The sequence below is a fragment of the Micropterus dolomieu genome, linkage group LG21, assembly GCF_021292245.1.
Source record: "Micropterus dolomieu isolate WLL.071019.BEF.003 ecotype Adirondacks linkage group LG21, ASM2129224v1, whole genome shotgun sequence".
NCBI lineage: Eukaryota > Metazoa > Chordata > Actinopteri > Centrarchiformes > Centrarchidae > Micropterus > Micropterus dolomieu.
The window spans coordinates 26963465-26975980 of NC_060170.1; the positions used below are offsets into that span (position 1 = coordinate 26963465).

Here is a 12516-nt window from a genome sequence, read left to right on the forward strand (position 1 = left end):
AAGCCCACCACATGTTTCTAAAGAGAGTTCTCCTGTAGCAACTGGCGCCACTAGTAACCCACTTTCTGTCAGTGTTGATAGACCACATACAGTATGTCATGCTACATAAGTACATAAGTAGAGATGAATACTTAAAATGTGTCTGTCCTTACTATAAAAGATAAGACAGATACATTCATATTCCTTTTAACAACTGCAATTGTAAGATTCATGATTCTTGATTAATGATGTGAGAGTTCAAGAGAACAATCTCACATTGAAGTGGAGACTGAATTAAGGCCACTGGCGTATCATCTATCAGTTCATGGTGTTCCTCTCAGCTTGAAAAATCATTCCCTCTTCTTTTATTAGAACAGCTAATTAGAGGACAAACAAAATGAGCACTGCCAATCAGGAGCAGACTAAGTCAACAGTCAAGAGTGAGTCATCACAACAGAGAGAGAGTCAGAGAGAGGCCTGTTAAATAAAACAGCTCATTACTATCCAGCTTATTTCCTTCAAAAGGAAATAATGAAGCAGGACAAGGCAGCTGTTGAAATAAGCCAAAATAATGTATATTTTTAAAAGATGTGGCCCTTATAAAGACGATGGGTTACGGGGAAAATTAAAAAGAAAAGGCCGGATTTGATCAAATTTATAGCCTGATTTTTCAGTTTTTTTGTATTGGGGGCATCAGATTCTCTTTACAAAAAGGGGAAGAGATTTGTTTGCTAATTGGCCATCAAAGGTGCAATGCACTAGTAGAATATTTCAAACACACCCTCTTTTTGGTTAGCATAAATTAGCATCGGCTTTAGCTCTGGTCTGATAAATACTGAGCTGATGAATAAGTAAAATCAAATGTATTAAAAGTGCATAATCACGCACACACAAGAGTCTCTCAACACACGTTACAATGGCAGTAGCACTAACAATGCAACTGATAGATTATTAAGAAACACAAATTATATATATTAATAGGTAGAGATAAAACATTGATAACAATAGCAATAAATCAACAAGTTGCAATGAGAGGATTCAAACAAACAAAGATAATGAACCGACCAGATGATTACAGTAAATTAAATAATACGACTACGAATATAGCTGGGAAGACTGTTAGGAAGGGACTACAAAGCGAACCCAGAAGAACGCAGGAGGCGTGTTAGTGTGTATGACAGAAAGAGATGTGAGAGGTAACCAGTGCTAGCCCATGTGGTGCTTTATAGGTCAGTGTGAGTACTTTAAAATCAGCTGTAGTTTGTACTGGCAGCAAATTGGAAGAGGTTCTAGTTCTGGTTAGGATTCTTGCAGCAGTGTTGGACAGTTTCCAGGCTATTTGGCTGGGGTAAGCAAGAGAAAAGGAAATTAACAATAATCAAGCCATGAAGACATGAATGTATAGATCAGAATCTCTGTATCAGATAATGAGAGAAATAGGTGTATTCTGGCTGTATTACGGAGATTGTGAAACGCTAACTTAAAAACAGACCTGATGTTGAATTCAAGCGACAAGGAACTCATCCATAAAGATACAGAGACACATATTTAAATGGACATGTGTGTTTGGCCGGTCCAACAATAACAATTTTGGTTTTATCTATGTTTAACATTAGAAAGTTAGAAGTCATCCAGTTATTAATTTCAGACAGGTATGCGTTCAGATTAGAGAGACTGATAGATAGACTGGGTTGAATAGGAATGTATAACTGTGTATCATCAGCATCATAATGAAAACGAACACAATAATTACATAATGGTAACACAGAAGAGAAGAGGACCTAGGATAGAGCCTTGAGATACCCCAGAAGTACCTATATATCTATATGGTCATATTTACCATGACCATATAGAGCACATTTTATTAAACTGACACAAAAGACACTGTACAAAAAGAGTACACAATAAGATGAATCTTATATATTGCTTAACAAATGGATTTGAAGGCAACAGAAAATCAGCTTTATCCCAGATTGAATAAAATGCTGACCCCTCGATGGGAAATGGACAATGCATCAATTCAAAATTACACTGCGGAGTCACTCTAGCTGTAGTCTTCTAGTTGGTGTTATGTAGGACAGACTGTGCAGTTCACTTCACAAGTAGGATGGAAACACAGGGCGAGGGGCCCAAGTTTGCACAAAAAGCTCTCACTTAGGTGCCACTTCCCCCACCCTGTCAGTTCCACTCTGCTCCAAGTTCTGTTCCTTATCTCACTGCACTTTTACTCTGGCTGAACCCTCATATCCTTTCTTAGCAATGTTTCCTTCATTTTCTTCCTTTTCTGGTTCCCATTAAGACTTATTTCCTGTACATCTTCTTTACTTATTCTTACAATACTTTGGTCATTGTTTTCTATGGCCTCTATGGCCCATTTTGTTTGACACCTAGTCTCTTCATGTCCAATCAGTCTCATGTTCATGTTCATACAGCATGTTCATACATTGCTTTACACAGTTTTTCTCAGTCTTCTCAAACTTTTTACTGCTTCTAGTTAGAGCAACATAAACCTTTCTCTCTCTCTCTTCTCTCTCTCTCTCTATCTTGCACATCTGTCTCCATCTCCTCCCTGGTTTGATTTTTCCAGCCATGTAAGCACATTCCAGTCTGTGTACAAGGCAGAGCTCCCACAGTAAGGACAGGTTCCTAGAGCCAAAAGGAGACTAACTGCAAAATGCTGACCGACTATTTGGTTTAGTGATACCATGAAGAAGAAGAAGCAGTAGAGTAGGCACAAGTGTTCCTTAGTTACTGTATGTGTGCATATGCTTGTATGGGTATGAGTATGCAAGAATGATGTGTAAGCCTTTGCATAAACAAACGCATGACAGGGTCTTAGCTTGTCATTGGCATCTTTCTGTCTGGTGGAGCTAAGTAATAAATAAACAGTTTACCATAGCCCCCGAGTAGTGCACTTTCTGCTCAAAAACTATTTCTTGTGATTTTCTCTGGAGACAAGTGAGCTACTTTTCTCCACAGGAGAACAGGCTCAGAGCTGGTTCCTGGTGTGAAAAGACAAACTAAGAGGAGGAATGGGTTCAACAAAAACAGCAGGGCAGAAAATCAAGATGCTGCTGACATTACTGTCACACAGGAGGTCAGCAGCTGTAATAACAACAAGCTGTAATAAACAAACACTCCACACAAAAGTAATGTGTGTTTGAACCATGTTTGAACGTACAGGCACAGTTTAAGCTATGTTTTTATATTGTTTAATTGCAGAGAATAATCTGGTAAGAGAAATGATATTGTGCTCTTGTGATAACTGAAGAAAACACTGAAGAACTATAAAGAATTCAGAAGTAAATTCAGCAATTTACAAAGGAAAATAAGCCCAACAGCGATGGAAGAAGTTCTCCTTCTTTACTTGAGTAAAAGTAATACAGCAAAGCAATACAACAAATTAAGAATACCCCTCTTACAAGTAAAATCTCACTTAAGGAAAATAACAGATGTATTAGCAGCAAAGTGTACTTATAATTTAAAAGCTTTCTGCAGAAAATACAAACAAATATATTACATTATTAAATTGTTAATACTGATAGATGAGTGCATAAATAGCATTTCACTGTTGTGGCTGGTTGAGGTCCATTTAGATTGAACTACTATATATACAATTTAGTCAAGTGGTTCCCAATCTATGGGTTGAGCCCCCTCAAAGGGTCACAAGAGAAATCCAAGATGATTAATCAGGTAGGGAAAAATAAAAAATCAAAGTTCAAATTTGAGTTAATTTTTGGGGATCATTGCTGTTTTTGTAAATTAGTAGATAATTTTACCTCATTGGGCATCAAAGAGGTAAAATTTAAATGAAACCATCTGAGAGGTTTAGAGAGGGGATTACTCTTTGGTAGAATTTTAACAATATACAGCTGTAATTAAAAGTCTTTGACATTTCAACCGAAGATAAGATAGAGGTGTTGCTATTTTAGTGTTTACAATAATGTCAAGTAATAATCTCCATGTTGGTGATAGGCAGTCTACTTATAACTAGGACTGATGAATGATGGGAACAAACTATTCCTAAAAACAAAACAATAAAATACTTTCAACCAAATACATCAACTTGAATTGACTTGATATGTACATGATGAAACCATAACGAATATATATTCAAAGCTATCGATAACTACGCTATGAGAGCAAAATATGCCTAATATACATGTCTGACACCAAATAAAGCAACTGCACAGCCTTAAACACACAAAATACATAATACCGCACTTTGCAATCAAACCTGATTCATCACCTGTTTATTTCCACACTCCAGACCAAGAACAACAAGTTATTCATTCAACTCTGCTCACGTTGAAAAGTCTGTTCACTTCTGTATCGAAAGAACACCATATCTTGCAAACACACATTGTGGGTTCAGTGGGGTCTAAATTTAGTTTAGTTAGTTTATGTGTTTTTTATGCTGACATGTCTGACATTGGGCACAATGGCAGAGTTCCAATATTTGCTTAGGCACAGGTACATATCACACACTGGCACACTTTCTGGATTTCACTGACGTCAGAAGTCCTGCTATATCTCACACGGCCCTGTGAGTTTCACATGTGGGCTTCTCACAATCACTCACGCATGCATGCACACACACACACACACAGATTAGCCCTCAGTTTATCTCATCAGTCGTTTGCTGCAGCAAGGCATTTGAAAATGTTGGTGAGCAAATGGCATCAGCTATCACACAGGTTCTGCACGAATGTCAGCTGGACAGGAACGTCAAGGTGAAGCTCACACTAATAGACTAACCCATATCTGATGTATCAAGGTGAATCAAAGGAGTTTTTATGATTGGTCTTTCATCTGACCACTGCATATGGTAGGACTGAAACTGATCAGGGTTGTTTTATCTGTGCCTGTAGCTTTTGAGAACTTGTACATAAGTCCAGGGAATGAGCAGAGGCGTAGTCTGTGCTAAAAACAATTTAATACTACAGACCTGTTGAGACATGTTGAGACAAATACTGATAATAATGCCAATACTGATACACTACTCTGCTAAAATCTTAAATAAATAATAATAATACAGGTCATATTGTTTGTGTGCATTTGTGTTCATGCTTATAGATGTGCATGTGTATATGTGGTGGTATTTTGTCATTATGCCTCCAGATAAAAACTATAAAACTGTTGCTGTCCGATTTTGAGCTTTTGAATTCATTTGAATGCCCATTCATGAGCAGCCTTTTCAAAGTGCAGCTGTATTCACAAAACTGGACACACATATTCACACCTCAAGGGCCGTTCTGTCCTCTGTTCTTGTGCCACACACAAACATACACATACTCAGTTGGGACTTCAGACTGCTGCTTTTAATAGTGTGCGCCATGCCAACCGTCCCCCGCATTTGCTCTCTCGTTCTCTCTATCAAGGTAAATATTGAGTTTTAGAAGCTGTTGAAACCTTTGTCGACTGCTTCTTCTCTTATTTTAGCATTAATCATACAGCACAGCATTCATGGTTTCCATAACCCTCAACTCACCCCAAACCTATCCTGTCTACTCTTGATCTCTGCTGTCCACACTGTCCCCCAGAGTAAAATGCTCCTGTCAGGAAAAAATCCTACACGCTGACCTTTAACCTCAGCCTGGTTTGTGAATGTAAAAGTATTGCTCTCTTGTTAATAATGCACACCTACCTGCAACTCAGCAAAACACTGTTTTGGTTTTATATACTACTTCAAAGGCCACACACAGTGTGTAGGGCAAACTGCTTGCCAGCCAAAGGACTGGCACTAATTCAGGCTTTGCTTTGTCATTGGAGGGCCTTGACTGAGCAAAACAAGCTAAAGCCTGCTGATTCTCACCGATGGCCACTGATTACAGCCATGATACTGAGGGACTAAAGTGGTTTGGTTAGGATCTTCATGTGCGGACGAAGTGACTGACTGCGCTAAATAAATGCCACTGATTCATACTGACCATAATTCCATGACGGTTATTTCTCTGTAAACAAGAACATTACATAAAGCACATGTTTTTTTACCACACACCTTACAAAACTCCTTTGAGTGCATTCAGTGCTTTAAATGATCCTAAATATGCAATGAAACATGAAACAGTGTCGTAGACAGGTTTTAAAGTTGCCATATTAACCCAAAGAACATCAGAGTGTATAAAACACTTTTCTACCATTATACTTTAAACTACTTTGCTTTAAACTGTGTCATTCCATTAAGTTGAATTAGCTGAATAAAAATGTGACTGTCAGCATTATTATTATTTCAGTCGGAAAAGCAGGTATTGCTAATGTTTTGTTCCTGTATCATGAATCCATTTGGTATACACAGACCAAACAGAGACAGAGCCTGTAAGCTGAGCAAAAATAGAGGCTGAAACCTTTAGACAAAAATAGGGGTGGATGCAGTCTATTTCCTGAGGGCATCCTGGCAGCAGGTTATTTGTTTTTGTGGTGTTATGTGTGCAGAGTGAAAAATTGCGTGATTGTGTACGTAAGCAACTTTATCTTTTTATGTGCACACATATTTTTGCCTTTTAAAGTAGAAGCACAAGAGTGCACATAATCCGTGCTTATGTATGACAACATTTATTGGAGTGTTTGTGTATATGTTTATGTATTTGGAGGTTTGTTGGGTACCTGTGCTGTTGGTTCGTCCGCGGTAAATGTCGTCGTAGTTCTTCCACTGCTGAGTGACCTGGTAGGCGTGGATGAATACGACCACCACCGCAACCAGACAGATGAGTGGCACCAGCACCGCCGTGCACAGAGCTGCGTAGATGTTCGGGATGAAGCATCTAGAGGAGGGTCATTCAGAAATGTGAGTGATTAGTTTTGTTTCAGCGTATGTAGAAAGAAGCAGAATGTACTCGAAAAGAAGAGAAATGGAAAGACAGAGTGGTGGAAGTTGTGCTAAAAAGCATTAAGTAAAGAGTGTGTTCTGCTCAAAGGTAAGCCCTAGAAAACAGAAACATATTACATGCATATATTGCTCTACATTTACTCAAGTTAAGCCCTTGTTCCTTCAAGTTTCACAAACAGGATCTGGCCTGTGAGACCTCTGAGTCTGCCTAAGACTCACAACACTCTTGCTCAACAGCAGCTTTTGCCCTCAGCAGCAAAATACGTATGTTTTTAAATCTTCTGAACAACCAGGTCCCCCTGCAGCTACAGCGGGATAATATCTAAGGCCAAAGACGCTTAAAAGTGTTTTTCTATTTAAAGGATGAGAGAACATTTCAAAGCACAAACAACACGTTACATTTGTTTCCTGCTTTGAAAGGGAGATAAACGTGGAGTGGTTATGTGAGTTCATCTGCTGATCCAGCCTAACAGCCGAAGGAAAGACTTTTGAATTTATTTGGGGACAAACTGGATTTCAGGCTTAAGAGAAATAATAAAAGGTCAAAAGAAAGCTTACTTCTTGAAAAAGTGGAATTCTTTATTAAAGCTTCCTGTTTTAAAAAAATACGATCAAGTAACTTATCCCTACAATTTGTCTAGTTTTTATCTATTTGTCTGTCTCTCTGTTGTCTTCCTGGGAAATCTCATAAGTGAATGATTTTTCTCTGGGAAAGTCAACATCCTCATATAAACTGTAACTGCCAAACAACTATCAGAACACTTGTGTGACTTTGTCCTTTTCACACAACAAGCTCAGCCCCTGGTTTGGTGGGAGCATGTAAAACAGATAGCAGACTTGAGACTCACCGCAGACTTGAGAAATCGCAGAGAAATAATTGTGGTTATGCTAGTCATAACACAACATGAGGTATGCCAAATAAAGCATTGCATCACCCTGTCCCAGCAAGACAGCCTGACTATGAGAGTGCAAACACACTGGAATATGGATATTTGTACCGCTGTGGCCTTGTGAGAGGAATGTGAAATGTAGTGAATATAGACAACATTACCAAGGGTCCCATTTCACCAACATCATGGTTTGAGAAAGAAGAAATAAAGTGAGCAATGCCTTTTATGGGGGGATTTCCATTGAAATGCTGCTGGGATTTTCTTTTTTATAGGTCGTAGAGGTTGTGGGTCACTGAAGTACAGGGCCTTGTTTAAGGAACACCTAATAGAAAGGTAATAATAAGTGAGAGATGACTAAATACTGTAACTGACATGAAATTCAATAAATACAAGTGTGCCAACATTGTAAGTATTCTATCTATATATATCTCATTTTCTATCTATATCATACAATTAAAAAAAACATTTAGATAGTTAAATATCAATAAACCTGCCTAATAATTATCTATTAATTATTTATTTATATATTTTCAGGTGTTTTCACAATGCATATTGATCAACATCAATGTACAGTGCTTTACAAAAGGCTCATTTTCAACTGTTGTTCCTTTGCCAGATGTTAAATTAGCCATTAAAACAACAACATGATACTCAACATCTAAAATTAGAACAGGGGGGGGCAAAACATGACGCAGCTGAACAGGATGAAAAGCTTACAAGACTCTATCATAATTTATTCGTCTCCTGCTTTTATGTTCACAGTTTCTGTTTTATTCACACTTGAATTTAAAGACAGGTCTATTAAATTTAAGAAAGTTCCAGGAGCTCTCAACCACACAATGTGAGACCCAGCTGGATGAAGGAAAAACTTGACTATAACAAAAATATGGAATCATGACATAAACAGGGAGAAAAATGGAGATCTGTGATTTAAAGGTGGGGTATGTGATTCTGGAGAAATCCAATAGAGCGACATACTTCTATATTCCTGTAGCTATCGAGTCCAACATGGATCTACTTGTAGACTATAAAAGTACTATAAAAAGACCTTATACTGAAAGTTGTAAACAAAAGGTTTTAGAATATACTATATGACATAAACACATACAATTACAACACAAATACAATATATATGACACAAAAATGCTCACTGATGCAAAGTCCGAGCTTGACACCTTTTTACACACAGGCACGGTGAAACTGAGACAGCTTGAACTGAGAAAACAAGGCCTGTTCTGCCTCATCGTCCTCTGCCTCAAAGAGGAAGGTACGCTTCCAGGGGAACTGAATACTCTTCTGTGTCCTTGAATCGCTCATGTATACCCTCACTGTCTCACATATACCCACCCACAGGAAACACGCACTCACACGAGACCCCAAGGATAACAGCCACACCTAAGACCACTGGCTAATTTTGGACGGGATTTAAGAGTTCGAACTTAATCACTATTTGACTTCCCCTGTTACGCACCCTTGATCACACACGAAAGACGGCAACTCAAGCACATACGTTGCCCTGTAGAAAGTTTACTTTTGCAATTACTACACACACACTCACAAACACACACATACACTTCAACATAAACACCCTTGTCCTGATGGGACAGAAGCTGGGAAAGAACTCCTCATTCGTGACAAGATGATGAGCGGTTATTTTTAGTTCTCTCTCTCTCACTCTCACACACACACACACACACACACACACACACACACACACACACAGCCGCATAGTATATGGGTCATTTAAGGTTTCTCGCTTCTTGCTGTGTGACAGCCTCCACCTCCAAGGTAAAGTTTTGACGTGGGGAGAAACAATCAGTTGATTGGGCAAGCTACCTCCTCACATGATGTCACTGGCTCAGGTGTTTTTTATGTTTGTACTCTTGCCTGAAGTGGAATTTACCTAAGTTTAAAAAAGAAACTGAAGTCACCACGACTGACTCAGGCTGGTTTAAAAAACACACTCTTATGAAAACAAATTACAGTTGTTATCAGTTCTTAAGGCCACTTGTATATGCATGTGTTTTGCACTGTCCACTCACACGTCTCCTTGCACCAGTCCGTATACAGAGTGTATGGTCCATCCAAAGCCGCCAAGCAAGACGATGACCAAGACAATGATGACCAGAGCAGGAAGTCCCCAGCCCAACAGGAAGTAGAGCAGATATTGACGGTCTGTGTGCTCGTCATTCATCACCAGCACTTGCCAGAAGTTCACCGCCTGGGGGGCACAGTTTGAGAAAAGAACTTGTGTACAGGACTGGGAAGAGAAAAACAGTTATGTGCTTACACAAGTGACACCTTAATAGACTAATATTTCTCTTAAACTTATAGGAGCCAAATAGTGTTGTGAGGAAAGGCATAAATTATTTATTTTGTCTTTGCCTGTGAGGACATTTGATCTTCGTTGTGAGTGAAGTACTAAACGCACACATACAATCACATTTGTACTGCACCCACAATAGCTATGTTTGCTTTGTAATCTAGCAGGCTTTGATAGTGTCATCCATCTGATACACTAAGTCCTGCATTGTTACATAAGCAGCTTTTCTGAACACCTGTTGGTTACACACAGACACAATGTCTTATCCCTGTGTAAAGACCTCAGCAGACAATTGCATATATTTCAGACAGTTTTAAACCACTGCACCAGTGAAAACCAAATTGCAAAGGTTAAGTTTTAAAGTCAAGCTCAGAGGCAAAACACAGTAACTCTCCAACTTCTGTGCTACAAATTGATGACCTTTACTCCACCTAGCCTCATTTAGACCAAACTTTTTAGAGACTATAAAGATTTAACGTTAATTTAAAAAGGAAACAAATATTTAGGAATTATCAGCAAAGCAATTAAAAGTCCCTTCTTCAGTTTAGAGAGATAAACATTTGCGCAACAGCTCAACAGCTATCATGAATAACAGCTGAGGGTGGTTATGGCTGTCCATCTGTCTGTGAACACTGATGTAACTAATGACAGGAGGTTAAGGGATGCTAACCTCCCCTTTAGATAACCTGTGTCTCCCCCACAATCATAACCATAGTGTATAATTACTTACACAACCAGTCCAGTTGTGTAACAGCTCGACTGCAATGCGCTGAGACAATAGCGTGATGTCGGTGTAGATTGAAGAACCTTTCCTTGACTGTGAGCATGATGGAGTTATTGAGGTACAATAAAAGGATTATGGGTAACTTTGTGCTGAGCTGTTGCCTCTGCAGTGTCTGTTGATACTGTAGCCTAAGAACAAAGCAATGGGTTACCAGGTTAAATGATTGGAATACAAATCAAAATGCTTGCTGACTAGCTGGCTTGATGATTGGTTATGGTTTTGTCACATGCATGGACTGTTTAAAGGGTTGGATCAACCAAATTACAAAAACAACAACTTTTCTGACATATAGTGGTATCTAGACATGCAAATCATTTTGGTTTTGTTTTGTATTTAGACTGCATTAGGGTGACAGCAGAAACTCAGAGACAATATCTCAACAGCTTGACAAATAAAACTGAAACTATCTACATTGCTGGATATCACAGAAAGTAAGTAATTTATCGTAATTAAGGGTTAACAGATCCTTTAAGTGTGATTGAAGCAGTTGCACCGTATGTCCGACGACATGGCCACTGGTAAACACACGGTCAAAATTTAATACATTTGTCTACTAGCAACTAACTACCTAACTACAAAAATGTGAAACTGGCACTGGCTGTTTGTCTGACTAACAACTAGTACAGTGGAACAGGGTAGAAATACACTGTAGGCCAGAGCTGTACAGTATTGTTATGTAATATTATGCAGTTTCTCAGTGAGCTGAGGTTGACTCTGCAAGCCTCTGCAGTCAAGAAAAAGCTGGCTTGAATAGTGATTTTTGGCATTAAGTCAGCGCACAATCTCCTCACCAACTATTGGGTGTGCACATCCTCACCCACACACACCCACACACAATGCAGTTATTGATTTAAAGTCTTCTTCATGGTCTGAGATGGGTTGCTGGCGCCCACTCATATCAGCCACTTAGCTGAAATCAGCTACCTGATAGGGGGGGAAAATTTGTGGTGACACAACACTGGGGTCGATACTGAGACGTCGGTGAGGACAGATGGGTTCTAGTGCTGCACATCAATGAAATCCAGAGATGCAGCAGTATTTTCATTGTCAGCTACTATTGTTGCTGACAATGAAGAAATGAGGACCTTTCTGGCAGGGGTGTTACAGAACATGGGTAATGTAAGAAAAAGTAAATCTCTGTAAGTGAGTCAGTGTGTGAGTGAGTGACCGAGTGAGTGAATGACTGAATAAAAAACTGAAAATCCTAAGTGATTTTTTTTCTTCTCAAAGCCTTTGAGCTCCTTCTGGGGTAAATCATGGTTTAGGTTTTCTCCATTAGACCGTATCAGCTCTACTACCATACTAATTACTTCCATTGTACAACTTACTACAACCATTACACTGTGTCAAACCCACTTTAACGTCAAAACACATTTTATCTCACTGCCAATTTTCGTCATCCAAATTCTAACACTTCATAAGCCAAGAGAAAGCCTTTGGTGTGAACCTTTATCCCTTAAGATATCTCAGAGGGCGTCTGTTAAACATTTTGATGTGACAAAAACACTGCATACATCCAGTTTATTCAAAGGTCTAATCTTATAATACTCCATCAATAATAACGTATGTGCCAGGGAAGATTATATCCACTACATAAACAACGATTACGTTCACTTACAAACGTCACAAGTTGGAAAAAAAATTGAGCCGTGATGGAAAAAAAGTTACATAAGAAAGTTCACTTGGGGACAGGTCTCCTCAGTATACTGGT

At 38.9% G+C, this 12516-nt stretch overlaps 1 protein-coding gene across 1 annotated transcript in view; it reads right to left on the bottom strand.

The window, feature by feature from the left end:
- Positions 1 to 12516, bottom strand: part of adgrv1 (adhesion G protein-coupled receptor V1) — a 109229-nt gene that overhangs the window by 16294 nt on the left and 80419 nt on the right. The window contains exons 90-91 of the mRNA XM_046034481.1: positions 9741 to 9919; positions 6586 to 6743 (exon numbers count right to left, since the gene is read on the bottom strand). Of these exons, the coding sequence (XP_045890437.1) occupies positions 6586 to 6743; positions 9741 to 9919 (337 nt within the window). The remainder of the gene's footprint in view (positions 1 to 6585; positions 6744 to 9740; positions 9920 to 12516) is intronic.